The sequence below is a fragment of the Halichoerus grypus genome, chromosome 6 (assembly GCF_964656455.1).
Source record: "Halichoerus grypus chromosome 6, mHalGry1.hap1.1, whole genome shotgun sequence".
In the NCBI taxonomy this organism is placed as follows: domain Eukaryota; kingdom Metazoa; phylum Chordata; class Mammalia; order Carnivora; family Phocidae; genus Halichoerus; species Halichoerus grypus.
In genome coordinates this window covers 79,023,849-79,042,876 of record NC_135717.1, presented here as the reverse complement: position 1 = coordinate 79,042,876, position 19,028 = coordinate 79,023,849, and the positions used below count along the sequence as shown (strand labels likewise).

At 45.8% G+C, this 19,028-nt stretch overlaps 1 protein-coding gene across 6 annotated transcripts in view; it reads left to right on the top strand.

The window, feature by feature from the left end:
• Positions 1-19,028, top strand: part of IQSEC3 (IQ motif and Sec7 domain ArfGEF 3) — a 101,987-nt gene that overhangs the window by 13,718 nt on the left and 69,241 nt on the right. For all 6 annotated transcript variants that reach the window (XM_036092455.2, XM_036092456.2, XM_078075465.1 and 3 more), the window contains exon 2: positions 16,092-16,175. In XM_036092455.2, coding sequence (XP_035948348.1) covers positions 16,092-16,175 — 84 coding nt within the window. The remainder of the gene's footprint in view (positions 1-16,091; positions 16,176-19,028) is intronic.

Sequence of the window (19,028 nt, the reverse complement as noted above, 5' to 3'; positions counted from 1 at the left end):
AGGGTGAGTGTGTGTGCATTCATGTATTCACGTGTGCATAGGTTTGGGGAGTCTCTACTGACTTGGAGTACATTTAGGACCCATGTGCATTTTTATGAGAGCTCTGGATGTGTTCATGGAATGAGGTGTGCGTGTTAAGGTGTGTGTGCACCTAGGTGAGTGTGCAATGAGGGGCATGCATGTATATTTATGTGTATGAATCTTTGCACTCCCGAACAAGTGTCTATAAGCACATCACGTGTTAGTGTGTAGCAGTGGGTGTTGCTGTGGGTGTGTGAGTTGGGTTGGTGTGCATGAGCAGAGCGGCTGGCTAGGAGGTAGCTGAGGTATGGGATTGGAGACTGGCTGAGGTTTTGTGTTTCTGTCTAACTCCGAGTATGACTATGCTATGGAGGGCAAGATCAAGGCTCTTCCATTCACAGCCCAGAGGCCACCTCCCCTCACATACCTGCCGTGGGGTTGTGGGGCGTGGCATGGGGCTAGTCTTAGCTGTGGATTTTCAGGAAGTCATCAAACCTCCCTTAGCCTTAATGTCCTCGTCAGGTACATGGCATTAATATTAACATTAATTATTATTATATTTATAATATATAATATTATTACTTTTACTACTGTTATCCACTGGGATCATTCATGGGGCCTTCAAAAATGTTTTGTAAATCAGAAACACTGACAAACGCAGTCATTATTATCGACCAGGATCTGCCTTCCCTGTTCCTGGAAAAACAGTGCGTGCCCACAATTGACTAAGGGTGGATGAGTAACACTGTGTAGGCGTGCTTCTCTGAGGCTGGCATGGGCTGGATGGCCCTGATCCATCCTCTCAAACTGACTTTGCCCAGTAGCCAGGCACCTGTCTGCCAGGTAATAGAGAACTCTCGTGAGGGCGTTTGGCAAGATGCAGCCGAGTGCCCGGCTCTGTGATTCCCGCTGAGCCACCCAGCCTGGCACGGGGAACTCTCCCGGCTCCCTACAAAGGCAGCTGGACTTCAAACAAGTAGGCTTCAAGATAGGCCACTGAATGGCTGTGGGGTTGCGGGCAGGGCCACCCTGCAGGGCAGGAAGGAAAGAGGGTAGCAGGAAGCTCCGGGACTGAGAGGAAGCCCTGAGGGCTCTAGGGCTGAGCAGGGGGGTAGTGTGGAGGGAGGAGGAGGTTGGGGCCTCCTGGCACACTCAAGTTACAGACCAAGTTTCCTGGTCTGAGTTAAGCTTCCCCAAGACCGCCAGATTGATGTCAAGGCTGTGTGATATTAAGCAAATATCTTGTCTCTCTGAGCCTCCTCATCTGTAAAATGAGGATTTATTTAATTGAGGGGTGCCTGGGTGGCTCAGTCGGTTAAGCATCTGCCTTCGGCTCAGGTCATGATCTCAGGGTCCTGGGATCGAGCCCCGCATCGGGCTCCCTGCCCAGCAGGGAGTCTGCTTCTCCCTCTCCCACTGCCTCTCTCTTTGCCTCTGCCCGCCCCCTTGTGCTTGCTCTCTCTCTCTCTTAAATAAATAAATAAAATCTTAAAAAAAATAAAATAAGATGAGGCAATGTCTGGAAAGGGCTTTGTACGCCTGCACACACGGTAATAGTGGTGGACAGTTCTCTGAGGCATGTACTTGGGCTTTTGTTTTCGTGAATGCACGCGTTTTCACAAAAGTGCGGGCTTAATTCCCCATTTTTCTCCAGCGCCCTCAGTAATAGGGACTTGATTCATGCATTGAGTCAACAAATGGTATCTACTATATGCCACGGAGCCAGGCTGCATCCTGTCCTGGATGGAGAGGCGAATTGGTCACCGATGCTGCTCTGCCCCGAAAAGCTCACCCTAGTGTAGGGAGATGAAGCCTATGCAAACATCGGTGATGTAGCGGGGAGAAAACAGACGGAGGCTGGTGTGGGAATCCAGAGGAAAGCGGGTCCAGTCCAGGCAAGGGCAGGGGCAGGGGCAGGGGCTGAGGCCAGCAGGGCTGGAGGGCAGGCACAAGCACAGCGGGGGAAGGCTTGGCAGGGGACATGTCTCAGCGCTGGGCTCTGGAGGGTGGGCAGAATCTGGAGACTGCAGATTGAAGCAGCCTGGGATCTCTGACTGAGGCTTCCCCCCACTTCGCTCTGTTTCCTAATGGTATACTTCAGAGATGGATAGGGGCTGTGCCATCCCCACAGCATTGCTGCAAGGCTTTGGAGCATGCAAGCCCAGGGCGGGGCGAGAGGAACTCTGGGTCTGGGAGCAGCAGGGACATACTAACCAGGCCAGGCCCAGCTCCCAGCACTTCAGATATATTGGTTCATTGAGTCCTCAGGATACCCTTGAGGTAGATGCCATTAGTATCCTATTTTACGGTAAGGAAACTGAGGCTCAGGCAGGCCAAGCTGTTAACTAGGAAGTGGCAAAACCAGCTTTGGACTCTGGACTTTCCATGCCCTGAAAACCCTGTATCGGTGCATGGTCCCTGTGTGGGTGCATGGTACGGACATTGATTTTGCCCCTGCTATGTGCTAAGCATCGTGCTAGCATGACTTGGGTTATTTTTGTTTTTTGTTTTTTTAAAGATTTTATTTATTTATTTGACAGAAAGAGACACAGTGAGAGAGAGAGTACAAGCAGGGGGAGTGGCAGGCAGAGGGAGAAGCAGGCTCCCCACTCAGCAAGGAGCCCAACCTGGGGCTCGATCCCAGGACCCTGGGATAATGACCTGAGCCAAATGCAGGTGCTTAACCGACTGAGCCACCCAGGTGCCCCGACATGGGCTATTTTGTTGGATCTTCACAATAACTCTAGGAGGTGGTTTCCTTTATGACCCTCCCCGATCACAGCTGAGAAATCTGAAGCTGCAGAAGGTCAGATAATCTGCCGAAGATCCCCCAGCCATCCCAGTGGAAAGGTAGGGCCTGCATGCACATCTTCCTAAACCTCAAGCCTGCTTGCTGTCCATGGAACCACGCTACCTCCTGTGGTTTAAGAGGCCTTGATGGAATTCCTCCCTAGAGCATGTGGCAACCTCACTGCTCCATGCAGGTACACTCCTGAGACCAGAGGACCTTGGATCAATGCTGGTTCGACCCCTTATCAGCTGTGTGACCTCGGAGAAACCAGGTCACATCTCTGTTCCTCGTCTGCAAATGGGGATAACTATATCTAACTCACATGGTGGTACAAAGGTTAAACGGCATGTAAGAAAATGCTGTATATAAACTGTGAAGTGCTGTAATGAAAGGAAGAGACAGCAGCATTGTGTGCCCACCACTGTGGTAAATGTGATAAGGAATGCACTAGGCAACACAAGCAAAAATAAACAAGTGGGATCACATCAGACAAAAAAGCTTCTGCTCAGCAAAGGAAACCATTAACAGAGTGAAAAGGCAGCCTACGGAATCAGAGAAAATACTTGCCAATCATATGTCTGGTGAGGGCTTAATATCCAAAATAGATAAGGAACTCATAAAACTCAATAGCAAAAAAACAAACATCCGGTTTAAAAATGAGCAGGGGCACCTGGGTGGCTCAGTCGGTTAAGCATCTGACTCTTGATTTTGGCTCAGGTCATGATCCCAGGGTCCTGGGATTGAGCCTCATGTCAGGGCTCCCTGCTCAGCGGGGAGTCTGTTCTCCCTCTGCCCCTCCCCCCCTGCTGTGCACACTCTCTCTCTCAAATAAATAAATAAAATGAAAACAGAATCTGAAAGAAATATCCACACCCCCATGTTCACTGCAGCATTGTTTATAGTGGCCAAGACCTGGAAACAACCTAAGTGTCCACCAACGAATGAATGAATAAAGAAAGTGTGGTATATGTATCCACTGGAATATTATTCAGCTGTGAGAAAGAAGGGACTCCTGCCATTTATGATGGAACTTGAGGGCATTATGCTGAGTGAAGTAAGCCAGACAGAGAAAGACAAATACTGCGTGATATTATTTATACAAGGAATCTTAAAAAAAAACACACACACACACATACAAAGTCAAACTCAGAGAAGCAAAGTGGTTGCCAAGGGCTAGGGGCTGGGGGAAAACAGGGAGGGTTTGGCAAAAGGACGCATGCTTTCAGCTACAAGATGAAGAAGGCCTGAGGGTCTAATGGAAAACATGGTGACTATAGTCGATAACACTGAATTATATAATTGAATAACTACAAAAAGGAAGGCACCAGACCCAGGCAGACTCTGCCCTCAGTTTAGCGAACAATGCACAAGTCAGCAGTGGCAGGCCCCGTGCGTGTGCACGGGGATACAGAGACACACGGGACGGGGAGTTTGCCATTTGACTGGGATATACAACAATTAATTCGAGGATGGAGTACCTACTGTTGATTATATACTACTGTGGGCTGTGGGCTCAATTCCTCCAGGGTATTTTCTCCTTGGATTCTTCCAGCTCTCCAGTGAGAGACCACTATTATCATGCCCATTTGAGTGATAAGGGAAGATACACAGAGTGGTTCAGACACTTCCCCGAAGTCACACAGCGAGTAAATGGCGAAGGTGCCATGAACACCCAAGTCATCCTGATTCCAAGCCAAGGTCTTTCACCTGCGCCTGCCACGTCCATGACATGAACTCACGTTTTCAGGAGGGCGCTTTGCTGGTCTGGGGGACGGGCTGGGAGGCGGAGCTGCGGTCAGGAGGCCGTTACAGTAACAACCAGCAGCCGGGCGCGGCCTGCGCTCTGCTTCCTCCACAGGGAGCTTTCGCGCCAGTCACCTCTTACGACACAAAGCAGCGCAGTGACCTCGTGCATTTCCCAGACAAGGGAACAGACTCAGAGAGCTCAAGTGACTTGTCCCAAACCACACAGCTAGATGCCTCTCTAGCATTTGCACCCAGGCCTCCTGTTTGGGTGGCTGTACACCCCAGCCTCTTCTATGGCAGTAAAATAACGTGGAGGTTGGGACCAGGCCTGGGTTCGTGTCCGACCTCGACCTCTTCCTAGCAGTGTGACTTTGACCATGTTACCAAATCTCTCTACTCGTCTGCGAAATGGTAATAATAAAATCTACCTCTCCGGTCTATTGTTTTATGGTTATTGCACATCAAGTTCCTAGCAGGCAGTAAGTGCTCAAAAAGTAAATGAACAAGCAAGCAGTTATGGAGTGTTACGGACTTCTGAGCTCTGTGGAGGGGAGTAAGGAGGAGAGATGACCCTTTCTGTTAGGAAGAGAATGCCCGGATGTCTTTCTAAGGAAACATGAAAGGAGATGGGGTCCACTGTTTCTAGTTTGAATTGAGTGGAAAACTTGCAAAATCTGCATATAAGTAAGTACAAGCCACTTCCTTTCTCTGCCCCTGGCTGCCGGAACATCTGTAAGCACTTGCCTTATTAAGATCTTTCCAAAGCTTCCCGTGGAAGATTGCAGTGGCAGATTGCACCAATGAGCAAAGAAAATCTACCCCTTCCTTCATTGCCCCTACGCCGGGAGCAAGGGTTGGGGGCCTGGGGAGGAGGTTGTCAAGATGGCATCCTGGTAGGTCCCTGCTTACAATAATAGCACCGTGGTTACTGAGTGCCCTGGGGGCAAGGACTAATAATATCAATAATAGTCATTATAAGATTTTGCATCTGTGCAGGGTTTATTATGTTTCTCCCAAGGCAGTTTCACATTCAAAGTCTTATTGAATCCCTACAATTTAGTGACATAAACAGGGCAGGAATAAGAACCTCATTTACCATGACTTGACTTTCCTGAGGGCCGACAGTAGTGGAGGGTGAGCTGGGTCTCCATCTCTAGCACTTCTCAGGGGCTCTCGGCCCCAGGCCCAGCTCCAAAATTTCCCCCATTCAACCATCCTCAGCCCCAATTTTCTCATTGTCCTAGTTTCTGGCCCCCTGGACTCCTTTGGCTCAGTCATGAGCCATCTGGTCTCTGAAAATCCAATCTAGTGGTTGAAGGGAAGGAAAAATCCAGTATTTTTATCTGCTGCTTGGAGGGGGGTTAATAATTAGGTGATCTGGGGCCAATGGGTCCAAGGAAGTTCGTAAAGAAATTATTCTAAAGCTTCTTGATGAAGAATCAAGAAATGAAAAGGGGGAGAAAAAGATTTTGGTCTTTAAAAAATCAGCCACGTTAAGGTACAATTATATAAATGAAATTCACCCATTTAAAGTGTATGAGTTTAGACAAATGTCTACAGTTCCGTAACCATGATCTCAGTCAAGCTATAGAACATTTTCATGACCCCAGAGGAACTCTTGTGCCCTTTTGCAGTTCAAACTCTTGTCTCCCATATCACTGAGACTGATCTGATGTCAGTATAGTTTTGCTTTTTCTAGAAAGTCATACAAATGGAATCATAGGGCATGTAGACTTTTGTGTCTAGCTTCCTTCATTTAGTATGATGCTCTTTTGAAATTCATCCACGTTGGCACATGTATGAGTAAGCTTTTTCCTTTTTATTCCTGAATAGTACTCCATTGTATAGATATACCACAATTTGTTTACCTATTTACCAGTTCATGGACATTTAGGTTATTGCTGTTTTTTTTTTTTTACATGAATCTTTATTTTATTGATAATAACTGCTTCTACATACATTTAGAACACATGGGCCATATGTGTGAAGGATATATCGTTTACTCAATTTACAGACGATGCTTGGCGAGCATATGTAGTTGGGCCCTCCTTGTATTAACTCTAGGCCGGCTCCATCCCGCTCCTACTCCTCTGGCCAGGGTGCAAATGCTTGGAAAGTGGGAACCACTCATTTTAGTCATGCAACTCAAGAAATGAACATTCAAACCAAAACGTGGTGTTTAACTCTATTTATTGTATTTTATTTTGTTGTGATAAGAACACTAACCATGAGATCTACTCTCTTAAGTTTTTAAGTATACAATATAGGCTTATTAACTATAGGCACAAAATTGTACAGCAGACCTCTAGAACTTACTCTTCATGCATAATCGAAACTTTGTGCCCTTTGATTAGCGATTTCCCATTTCCCCCCACTCCCCTAACCACTGGTAACCACCATTCTACTCTCTGATTTTATGAGTTTGACTATTTTAGTTACCTCATATAAGTGGGATCATGCAGTATTTGTCCTTCCATTTTACTTATTATTTTATTATTTAACTTAATGTGATGTCTTCAAGGTTCATCAATGTGGTCATGTATCACAGGATTTCCTTCTTTTAAAAGTCTGAATAGTATTCCATTGCATGTATATACCACATTTTCTCTATCCACTTATCCATTGATGGACATTTATGAATCTTGGCTTCTTTGAATAGTGTTACACTGAATATTGGGGTGCTAATATCTCTTCAAGATCCTGATTTCAGTTCTTTTGGATGAATAACCAGAAGTGGGATTTCTGGATCATATGGTAGTTCTATTTTTAATTTTTTGAGAAACTTCCATACTGTTTTCCATAGCAACATTTTGCATTCCCACCAACAGTGTACAAAGATTCCAATTTCTCTGCATCCTCCTCAACACTTGTCACATACATATATACATATATTTTGACAATAGCCATCATAAAAGGTGTGAGGTGATATCTCATTGAGGTTTTGATCTGTATTTCCCTGATGATGAATGATGTTGAGCATCTTTTCATGTGTCTGTTGGTCCTTTGTATGTCTTCTTTGGAGGAATGTTTTATTCAAGTCTTTAGCTCATTTTTAATCAAGTTATTAGCTTTTTTGCTCTTGAGTTGTAGGAGGTTTTTTTAATATATTTTGGAAATTAATTGCTTATCTGATATTATGGTTTGCAAATAATTTCTCCCATTTAGTATGTTACCTTTTCACTCTGTTGTTTCCTTTGCTCTGTAGGAAATTTCTGGTTTAATGTAGTCCCACTTCTCTATTTTTATTTTCATTGCTTATGGTTTCGGTGTCATATCCATGAAATCATTTCCAAGACCAATGTCATGAAGTTTTCCCCCCGTGTTTTTTCTTCTAAGAGTTTTATAGTTTCAGGTCTTATGTTAAGTCTACCATCCATTTTGAGCTGCTTTTATGTACTGTAAGCTATAGGTCCAAATTCATTATTTTACATGTGGATATTCACTTTTTTCAACACCATTTGTTGAAGAGACTATCCTTTCCCTATTGTGCATTCTTGGCACCCTTGTCAAAGATTAATTGAATGTATATGTGTAGAATTCCCTGTTATTGTTTTTTTTGCTTGTTTATTTGTTTTTACTGCTGTGAACATTCGTTGCTCTGAATAGTTTTTTGTCAATCTATGTTTTTATTTATCTTGGGTAAATACCTAGGAATGCAATTACAAGGCCATGTGATAAGTGCATGTTTCACTTTGTAAGAAACTGCCAGATTACTTTCCAAAGTTTTGCACCATTTTACATTTCCACCAAAAGTGGAAAAGTGTGTGTAAGAGTTGCAGGTGCTCCACACCCTTTTCAACACTTGGTATTGTCAGACTTTTAAATTTTACTAATTCTAGTGGGTGTGCAATGGTATCTCATTGTGTTTTTAATGTGTATTTCCTTAATAACTAATCATATCATTAGTATATTTTCTTTGGTGAACTATCTCTTTCAAATCTTTTGGATATTTGTCCATAAAGTTGTTAGTCTTTTTATTAGGTTGTAAGTATTATTCATTTTTTAAATGGCATCTTTCAAAGGGAATATTTATTTTGATGAAGTCTAATTTATTAATTTTTTTCTATGGTCTGTGCTTTTTGTGTCCTAGCTGGGACATCTCTGCATCCTCTAAGTCACACATTTTTTCCTATGTTTTCTTTGAGAAGTTTTAGAATTGTACCTGGTAATTTGGGATATGTTCCATTTTGTATTAATTTATACATAAATATGGCCCAGGGTATGAAGTCCATTTTATTTTTGCGTATGGATATTCCATTGTTTCAGCACTATCTGTTAAAAAATTTATCATTCCCCATTGAATTACCTTGGTACTTTTACCATGAAGTAATTTATGAGAATTAATACATGTTTGAGTCTATTTCTAGCCTCTTTATTTGGTTCAATCCATCCGTATGTCCGTCCTTCTGCCAACACCAAATTGTCCTAATTTTGGTAGCTTTATTTTAAGTCTTGAAAGCACATAGTGTAAGACCTACAACTTGTTCTTGTTTTTTAAAGTTGTTTTGGCTTTTCAACCTCTCCCACCTCCCAGGAAGAGGAGTGACCTCTGAGAAAAGGAGTGACATTTTCCTCCTATTCATCATGTTTAGATAGAGAAGTCTTCCTGGAGGAGCTGAGAAAATTAAGAGAAAGTGAAGAAAAAAAAAAAAAGGAGCCTGGTCTTCAGGCTCTGCCAGCCCTAGTGATGGTGGTCCCAGGAGGGGTGGGGGTCAGGGAGGTGACAGGAAATGATTTTATGATTTCTTCTTTTCCTGGAGCTCAAGGCAGCTCCTTTAGAGGGGTTCCTGGTTGTCTCCTTCCAAGGACTGGTGGTTAAATCTGTTGCCTTCACCTTGGAAGAAGAGGAAGGGGTTCTTCATTCAAAGTTGTCCCTCTGGGATCCTGGTTTTGCCTCTTTGATTCTCCTGCTGGGAGTCCATCTTCTTCATCCCTCTGCCAGCCTCACTTACCATGGTGCTATACACACCACCAGTTTCTCCAAACTACTTGACTATTTTTATGGCCATGCAGTGGAATCCTGAGTCTCAAACTGAATATAGATGTGGGAAGTTATAGGTGCACAGCCTCCCAGAATTCCAAGGGCCTGGCCCTGGCTAAAGGTTTAATCAGCTCCTGCCAGCATTTGCCATCTCCTTCCCCTCCCAGCCCCCTGGCCCTTTGGTCCCTGTTCTCCCCTCATAGCACCACCACCCTCTCCCCAGCTTCCTTCTTAGTTCTTCCAGGAACAGGGTTCTTTTCTGGCCGAACCCGAGGCTCCCCCTCTTCCTTCAGGTCCACGCTGCCTTCTGTGAAGACCCTTAAGTCCCTGTCTTGCTTGGGTGATGCCCTGAAGTCCCTTAAGCCAGCTGCCCCTCACTCTGCACCTCTCATTCCTGAGTCCTCCAAGCTCCTTCCCAGCCCCACCTCATGGCATGACCAAGGATAAGACACACATCAAAAGCCTTGTTCTGGGTCCTGACCGCCCCATATTGCCACATCCACCCACGATCCAGCTACGCCACCAATAATCATCAGCTTGGGGCACTTTTGGATTGCTAAAGCCAGAAAGGACTGAATTCTGCCTAAAGTCATGGGCCATGCAATTAAAAATACAAGAAATAAGCTTTTGGCCTGGATACAACAGGCTTCCCTCATTTGGAATTCCAAGAGCCAAATACTGAGAATGGGTCATGTTCCTTTTCCAGACAGGCCCCTTCCATTGCCATTCCTTGGGTCCCTCCAGCTCCAGAACTCCTAGGGCCACAGCCCTGGGCTGCAGACCCCACAGACTGCGATGTGAAGAGTGCCTCTAGATTTGTGTGACATGATGGCTCTGAGAAAGTCCCTCCCAGGCTCATGCTCCAGAGCGGGTTGGGGACTGTTTGATTCCAAGGCCTGGCTCACATTCCTAATGCAACTTGAAAGGTCCCCTTAACCCCAAAGTGCAGCAATTGCATTCAGGCCTATGAGGGCAGGCCTTTCTCCTTTCTTTACTTCTCTAGTAGCAATGGGAGACAGACAAGTCTGGGTCCTAGGTGCTCTAATCATCCAGCCTCCTAGGGATTTGCTCAACGCACTGGGACCCCGTTTCACTTTACACTAGGTCCCAGGTTCCACAACAATGAACTGGGGATGCAGAAATGTTGTGAGTCACCATCTGCCCTGGTATGATGAATCAGGTACAAGGAGCTGAACATGTCCAGTGCGAAGCCTCCAGGAAGCAGGTTCTGAGAGCAGCTTGTTCTTGTTGTATCGAGGGGACATTTTCTGCCTCGTGATGCTCATGAAATGCAGCACTGGTTGACTTCAGGGACACAGAAAGCGTCATTGGTGGAAGAAAAATTCTTCCTTTCTTTCTGTCATCTGAGCTGATGAAATGAAAGGGCAAATCTGATAAGTAAATGAATACATGTTCATGACGGTAAGCTTTTACCTTCATGAGGTGCACAGATGTTCCATGTTGTATTTGCTTCCCTAAAAGTCCTGCAGGTGCAGGTATTGCTACTGTCCTAGTTTTACTGGTGAGAAAACCAAGGCTTCAAGAGGCAAGGGACTGGAATGAACTTACACAAGGATTGTGGCCTATCTGTGGAGAGCTGATGACCCTGGCATTGACTCTCAAAACCTTGTGTGGAGTGGGATGGAGGCGAGGCCTCACATCAGGTGTCCTGAGGGAAGAAAGCCTTATTCTGGGTTCCATGGACAGAAGCCAGGTGTGCCCATGCCACCGCCTTGCATCTGGACAAGCTGTGATGGGACATGCTGGTAACAGCCTTGGGTTGGTGCCACTCCAGGGACCCTGTCTTGTCCCTCCCTGGCTCCCACTCCCCTTTGCAGCCTCTGGTGCCCAGTGGTCCATCTGCTGTGGTGGCAGTGCTCCCAGGGAAAGCTAGACAAGAGGGAAGCAGAGAGGGATAAAGGGCTAAGGATTCAGGAAGCAGCTCAAGGGCAGTGTCAGGACAAGCCTTGGACTTGGGCAGGGAAGAACAAGTCTTCTGCCCACATTCTCATTATGGCTTCCTTTTCCAGCTTCAATCAAACAGGAACTTATCTTTTGCCAGTGTGGATGTTCTGTTAGCTGGTGGGCTCTCTGAGGCAGGGGTTGCATGTGATGCTTCTCTGCACACTCATGCATTGAGCACCAACAGTGTACCAGGCACTGGGGACTCCCAGTCCAGGGTTTGGTGGCTGGACACATGAATGCCCATTGGCCAAAAACCTTATGAAGTAGAGTAATGGGCATGATCCTTGAAACTAGCGTGTCTGGGTTGTAGGCTCTCCTACTAACTAGCTGTGTGACCATGGGCAAGTCATTTACTTGTTCTGAATCTTGGTTTTCTCATTTGAAAAAGAGAGGATGATGACACATACTATAAAGAGTTGTCATAAGGGTAAGGCGTATGTTGAATGCATGACCTATCATTAGTGGTCCACAAACTCACTATGCCTCAGTTTCCTCATCTGTAGAGTGATGAGGAAGTTGTACTCGATGGTGTTTTGTGAGAATTAATAAGTTAATACATGGAAAGTGTTAGAACAGTCCGTGCCACATAGTAAATATTATGAAGTACTAAGATATAATTATCAGTATTTTGCTGTCCCAATTTTATCATCTACATCTATCTATCTATCTATCTATCTATCTATCTATCTATCTATCTGCTAAACTCTAGTCCTTATTTGTATCTTACTCGTTTTTCCACTACTATCCTCTTTCTGTTCTAGGATCCCATCCAAGGTACCACGTGAAAATTTGTCATGTATTCTTAGTTTTCTCTGGTCTGTGACAGTTTCTGTCTCTTTTTGGTTTTCAGGACCTTGACAGTTTTGAGGAGTACTGGTCAGATATTTTGTAGAATGTCCTCAATTTGGGTGTGTCTGGTGGTTTTCTCACGGTTAGGCTGTGGTTATGGCTTTGGGGGATGAATACCACAGAGGTGAAGTGCTCTTCTTATCACACCCCCAATTTTATTTTTAATGGGAATGAATTCTTTGGATCCCTTTGTTTGGGTTTTCCTTTGGGGTGGAGAGAAGGAAGTCTGGGAGGGTAAAAGCAACGTTCAGCCAACTTAAGTTAAGACCATGGGGTCTTGGACCATGACCTTGGGTGGGGGAGGTGGCCAGGCTGGTCAGAGGTGGGCAGAGCAGGACTTATAATTCAGCATGAACTAAACTCCAAGAGAAGGCAAGAAGGGAGGTTCTAATGGGGAGCCCTTGGCCCAGGCTGAGGAGACCCATGGGGTAGAAGGTGGATAGAGGGGAAATAGGAGAAGAGCTAAAGGCAAGCTTCCCCTCTCAGCTGGACTGTCCTGAGGGACCTCATCAGCAGGAACCCTAAAAGAGACCATAAGCCCCAATAGCACTGCCATCCCAAGCTCAAGGTACAGAAGGACTTGGGGACATCCTGGATTACATCGTCCATTGCACGTGCCAACGCAGCTGAATCTGGGGAACTGGGAGGACCATCTGGAACCTGCCTGAGTGCCTGGCCAGAAAAGCATCTCCCAGCTCTGGGAGTGTGCCTCTGAGAAATGGAGGCAGGATCAAAACAGAGCCCTCAGGCACCCGGCTTGTGACTGTACCCAAGTGAGCTCTCCTTCCTGAAATGCTAGAGCCATGGGTGGTAAACAAGCTCTGCCTCTTTGCCTAGGATCTCGGGGGCTTTTTTTGGAAATCCGAACCTGCCCTGGGGCACAGGTACATCCAGTGGCAGGAGCTGGGGGGTAGGTTCTCTGCCACCTCCATACCTGGGTCTACCTGCCCCTCCATGGTTTGGGCTCTGAGCCCTTCTGGTTCCTGCCCTGTCTCCTCCTTCCTCCTTTCCCTTCTCCTCAGGCTGGGCAGTCCTAGGGGCTATCATGCAACATTCGGGATCCAGACAATTCTCTAAAGGTTCTGATTTGCCCCAGGAACCCCAGGGCTGGAGTAAGGGAGGTAGGGGGAGCTGGAAGCCTGAGCTGGGACTTCGGTCAGGGAACTACTGTAGACAAATTACTTCCCCACTCTGGGCCCAGTTTTCTCATGTGTGAAATGAGGGGTCAGATTCAATTATTTTCCTTACTGCCCTTTTAAAAACTATATTAGTTGCATTAATTATTAGTCTATAATCTATAGATTATATATAATCCATAATCAAGAATTTATTAAATTAACAAAAATCCAAGATAAAAATTGCCCATGATCCATCCTGAAATGACATTAATATTTGTGTTGGTTCCTGACATTTTCTAGTCCTTGTTCAGATATATATTCAATTTTAATGTATTTACAGTAATACCATAAGTAGGAATTTATTTTGAACATTTTTCAGCTAACATTACACCAAGCATATCTTTCCCTTTCCTTTTTTTGCCTCCTTTGTCCTGCTCTCTTCTTGCTGAGGTAGCCAACGTGAACCACTTAGTTATATATGTACTCATCTAGAAATACAGTACACTGTATAGAATATGCATTTGAGGGAGAGGAGTCATTGTTTGTTCTACAAAACTATATACATTTCTCTGCAGCTTGCTTTTCTCATTTAGCCATACGTTGTAGAAATCCACCCCGGCCAAGAGATATCATGCATAATTCCATACAGAGAGATAACACGTAACTCCATGGGATGGATGAAGCTATCCCAATGTATTCAACCAGTCCCTGATTGGTGGGGTCTCTGGTAATTTCCAGCTGTTTTTTTCCCCCCACTAAAAACAACTCCACCACATTTTGTACAAATACCTTTATGAACAGGTTACTTGCATTTCTAAGGTATAAAATTCCAGAGGCGGGATTGCTGGGTCAGAAGACATGCGTTCTTTTTAATTTCCAAAAACAGCTGTAAAAATCCACAACCACACAGGCAGTGGATTAGGGCACTTCTCTGCCCACATTCTCACCAGCCCTTGTAGTTACTTGTCTTTCTAATGTCTGCCGGTCCGATGGATGGGAAATGGCATCTCTCTGTTGCTTCCGTTTGCACTTTCCTATTTACTAGTAAGGTAGAGCATCTTTCCATCTATTTGTTAGCTCTTTGGATTTCCTTTTCTGTCAACCAGAATTCATGTCCTTTGCCCATTTTTTCTACTGGCTCTGTCTTTGCATTATGAATTTGTGGGATCTCAGGGTAGGATACGCACTTGCCTTCTGCCATATGTATTGCAAATATATTTTCCCACTCAATCATTTGTCATTTGACTTGCTAGAGTATCGTTTCCCACACAAGATGCTTTCATTTTATGTAGTCAGATATATTTCTTTTTCTTAATGGCATTTCAATTTCCTGTTTTGTTTTAAAAGTCTTCCCAACACATAAGCTGTCTTCCTAAGTTTCCTTGTAAATTTTCCCTTGTTTTACGTTTTCCCACTGAAACATGAAATCTTTCTGGAGTTATTTTTGTTAAATTAAGGTAGGCTCCAACATTATTTTCTCCCGTGAGAAGAGCCAAACTCAGCAGTTTCTAATCTATGCTCTTGTAATCGTGGGGCCCCCAAGAGACACCTGGGAGGTGGCTACCAAAATTGGGGCTAGCAGGTCAGGGAGGTGGCATAGACCTCCCACTTCCTGCCCATAGAGCCATTCCACTTTGGTTACTTCACAAAAGGGCTCCCAGGAAAGATTGGGTTTGGACAAAGTGTTCTGAGGCTAAAAGGAGTTTAAACACCTCTTTCAGGCAATCTTTGGGGGCCCCTCCAGGTCTGACATTCTCTGACTCCACGATGGTGAACGCTTGCTAAGGGAGAGAAGACAACATGTCAGCATAACTTTATCCAAAAGTAATTTTAATATTAAATCCCAAGGTGGCTCAAAGTAGATATTAGAATCACAGAGTTTTTACGATGGAAGGCACCTTGGAAATCATCTAGTTTAATGGCTCTCAATTCTGGCTACTGTTCGAATCATCTGGGAGCTTATAAAAGTCCTGGTGTCCCTGACCTGGGGCGGTGGGGGGAGGGGTGGCAAGGGGGGCGGGGGGGAGGGACCAGGCATTGATGGTTGAAAAAGTCTCCTGGTGATTGTAATCAGCAGCTAGTGTTGAAGACCACTTCTCTAGTTTAACTCCCTTATTTCATTAGCAAATAAATTGAGACCCAAGAAAGGTAAATGAGGTATCACACAGCTGGCTAGCTGTAGCGTTGGCACTTGAACCTTTATCTGTGCCTCTCAGTTGGCTTTTTCATTTGCATCAAACCAATCCCTCATCAAGCACCATGCCTTGGATTTTCAGCCGGCAACACTAAAATCTCTGTATGAGTGCTTTGTATCTTTGCATATGGTCAGCTTAAACACGTTCACTGCATACAGTTCTGTGCATCATAGATGAATAGACCTAGTTCAGCCTTGCTGGACCGAAGTGGGGAACGGAATTATAAAGAACTATAATGATAAAAGAGCCAAATTAATGGTACATCCTATGCAGAGGAACCTACTGCGGGGCTGGGGGCTCAGAAGGAGGAAGAGTGAGCTGATGGGATGTCCGGGGGCTGCAAACAGAGGCAGGGATGCCTTGGTGCCGGCTGGGCCCAGCCTGTCAAGGCCACCTCTGACCTTCTCCCTCTGCTCTCTCTGCAGGAATGAGACTGTGTTACACCAGTTCTGCTGCCCAGCCGCCGACGCTGAACAGAAGCCCGCCGGCTCCGACTTGGCTTCCCAAAGGTGGGAATGAATTGGTGGCCGTCCTCCCTTCCCCACCCCCACCGTCCTTCCCCTTGGAGCAAAGCACACCACACAGCGCCTCTTGCTCTGAGTTCTGTGTTCTTGTTTGTCTGTTTTTGCCTTCTGCCTCCTGCTTCTATTTCTCTTTCCTTCCTCTGGACCCCAGATGAGCCATTCCCAACTCTTGAGGTCATTATACCCTATTGTTCAAACTCCAAACTTAGGCTCCTTCCCCCAAACGGCCTACATAATATGTCATCTTTTTAAACGTCAAGGGAAATTAAATTAGATTATGCAGAGTGTGTGTATATATATATGTATATATATATACTCTGAATATATATATACATATATATGTGTGTGTATATATATATATATAAAATCACATAGGTTGTCTGGCACTCAGGAGGGGCTCAACCAATGGTAGCACCCATCCTTTCTATTATAGCAAAGATTGACACTTTTCTTTCTTTCTCCTTCCATAAAGGAGCCAAGATGACTGAGCTTAATTTTGAAACTTCACTGAGATAGCTGTTGACCTGGGAAGGAAGGGGGAATGTTGGGTCAAGGGTCGATGTCACTGTCCCCGGCTTTCCTCATCTTATTGTGGGTTAGTCATAGTCCCTCTTACTTTGATTAATTTTTAAAAATTAATTAATTTTTTTTACTAGGGAAATAAATATTTAATAGTCACTGATAACATCTCAGGGTCGTAAAATTAAATATATATATGTATACATATTTACATTTTTTTGATTGGCACAGGCACGGCATGCCCATCTAATGAGACAGAAAATGTGGGTTTTACAGCACATATTTCGGGTCTTTCCAATATTGTCAACAAAATAGCAGCCTTCTGTGGGAAATAGTCATAGTCATCAAAAAAATCTATTTGTTAGGTTTTAAATGTACTATAAATTTTTCACTTTACCGGGGAGATCATGCATGTTCCTCTAGGTTTATGTGCATCACCGTCATCACATTCGCAAAGCCTGCCCGGGAAGAAGCGCAGTGAGTCACCCAGCACTGCCTGGATAGGCTTGAACACCGCAAGGCAGCTCCCGGCTCGGCCGGCTTCCCACACTCTGACCCCTCTCCACGTGTCAGCTCCTGGCTGTTTGCTGTGGACATGTTACATCTCAGGACTGACACCTTCATTCTTTCTTTGAGTTTCTTAAGCTCAAGACTTTCCTGAAATGTAAGTGCAGGGAAATACTTCTGTTCCATGCCAGCCACTTCCCCAGTGAGAGTATGGGCATGAGAGCCAACATGAGCTGCTGACCTCACTGGCCCTCTGTCCGCCCGCCTCCTATTTTGTTGTCCCTCCTCCTCATGCTCTCGTCTGCCTTCTTCCACCTTCACCTGTCCCTCCAGCACTCCTCTTCCTCCCTGACGCCAAATTCCTCTCCTCTCGCTCGTCTTGATCCCTGCGCTGTCAGCCTGGGTCCCTTGTTATGCTTTGTTCTCTTTCCACCAATTTTCCTGTCTCAGTCCTGCACATTTCTCTTTTCTTTACTTGTTTCTGACTTCACTGGGAGTCAAGATACTTGGATTCTGGCCAGAAAGTTGCCCCATCTACAGTCTCCTGTTGTTGGGACTCATTTGAGCAAGTTGCTTAGCTCCCCTGGGCCTCAGTTTCCCCTTCTGTATAATCAAGAGGGTGATCTATCTGGAAAGTAATGTTGACATTTCATCTCATTGAGTCTCTCAGCTGCTCAGTGAGGTTAGACCAGGCAGGTTTTCTTATCCCTGTCTTATGTAAGAGCAAGGGGAGGTTCGGAGTACTCAAGGGCCTTGCCCGCAATCACACAGCCAGAAAGTACCAGTACCCAGACTCACCCTGAGCATGTGACTCCTATTGCTCAGCATTTCCAGGTTTAGGACTCAAAGATGCCATCATCTTTCCTCCTTTGTTCCTTGGAAAGGAACTAGATAGTAATCAGAATGGTAGCCATTGACATAAAGCCACCCCTGAAAGGTGTTACTACTGGGAAATCAGGGTCAGGGAGGAGGCAGGACTCCGAGAAGGGAACTCGAGGAGTTAAGCCAAAACCAGGGGCACACCTTCGGGATCCTTCAATCCAGGACCGAGGGAGGCTTGGTTGTTCCCTAAGGCTGACCAGGTTGGAGGATGGAAGGCAAAGGGAAGAACTGAGTGAGCACTGTGCTGGCGCCCTGGGTGGCCTGGGGGCCAAGTTCTGTGCCAGGGACAGAAGCATGAGAAAGGCCACTTGAATTCTGGAGGAACTCCCCATCTAGTGGGGCACTGTGATGCCCCCAAATGGATGATAGCTTGCCCGGAAACCGACTGGAAGGAGAAAGAAAGGGGAGAAAGAGACGGGGGAGAGGAAAAGAAAGAGGACAGAGAGTGGAGTGGCATCGGGGTGGTCTGCAAGGAAGGAGACTGAGGGCCCTGGCCCCTCCTCATGAGCTGTCACTGTTCAGACACACGGTGGAGTTGTCTTCTTCAACATGTCCTCCTTCGCAGGGCAGGGAGAAGAGAGGAAAGCTGTCTAGTCTGCCTCCCACCCCATCAATCTAGCTCAATTCAGGGAACGTTTAATTACCACCACCCAAGCACTAGGCATCAGTGAATACAGATTGCGGGGTGCCCTCAAGCTCAGTCCTGGGGGGGCGCCGGCAACAGAAATCCTCCCTAGGGTTTTCCACGCTCATCCTCTCACTCTCATCCTTCCCATTCCTTCACGTGCCCACACTCCTCTGCCTGCTGGGTCCACCCTGAGGCTCTGGATTCTGGTGGGAAGGGGTGGGAGGAGCTGCTGTGCCATGTGGGAGAGAGGGGCGGGTGTGGGAGGGGTGCTCCCCCCTCATGGGGGCTGGGGCGCCAAGGGA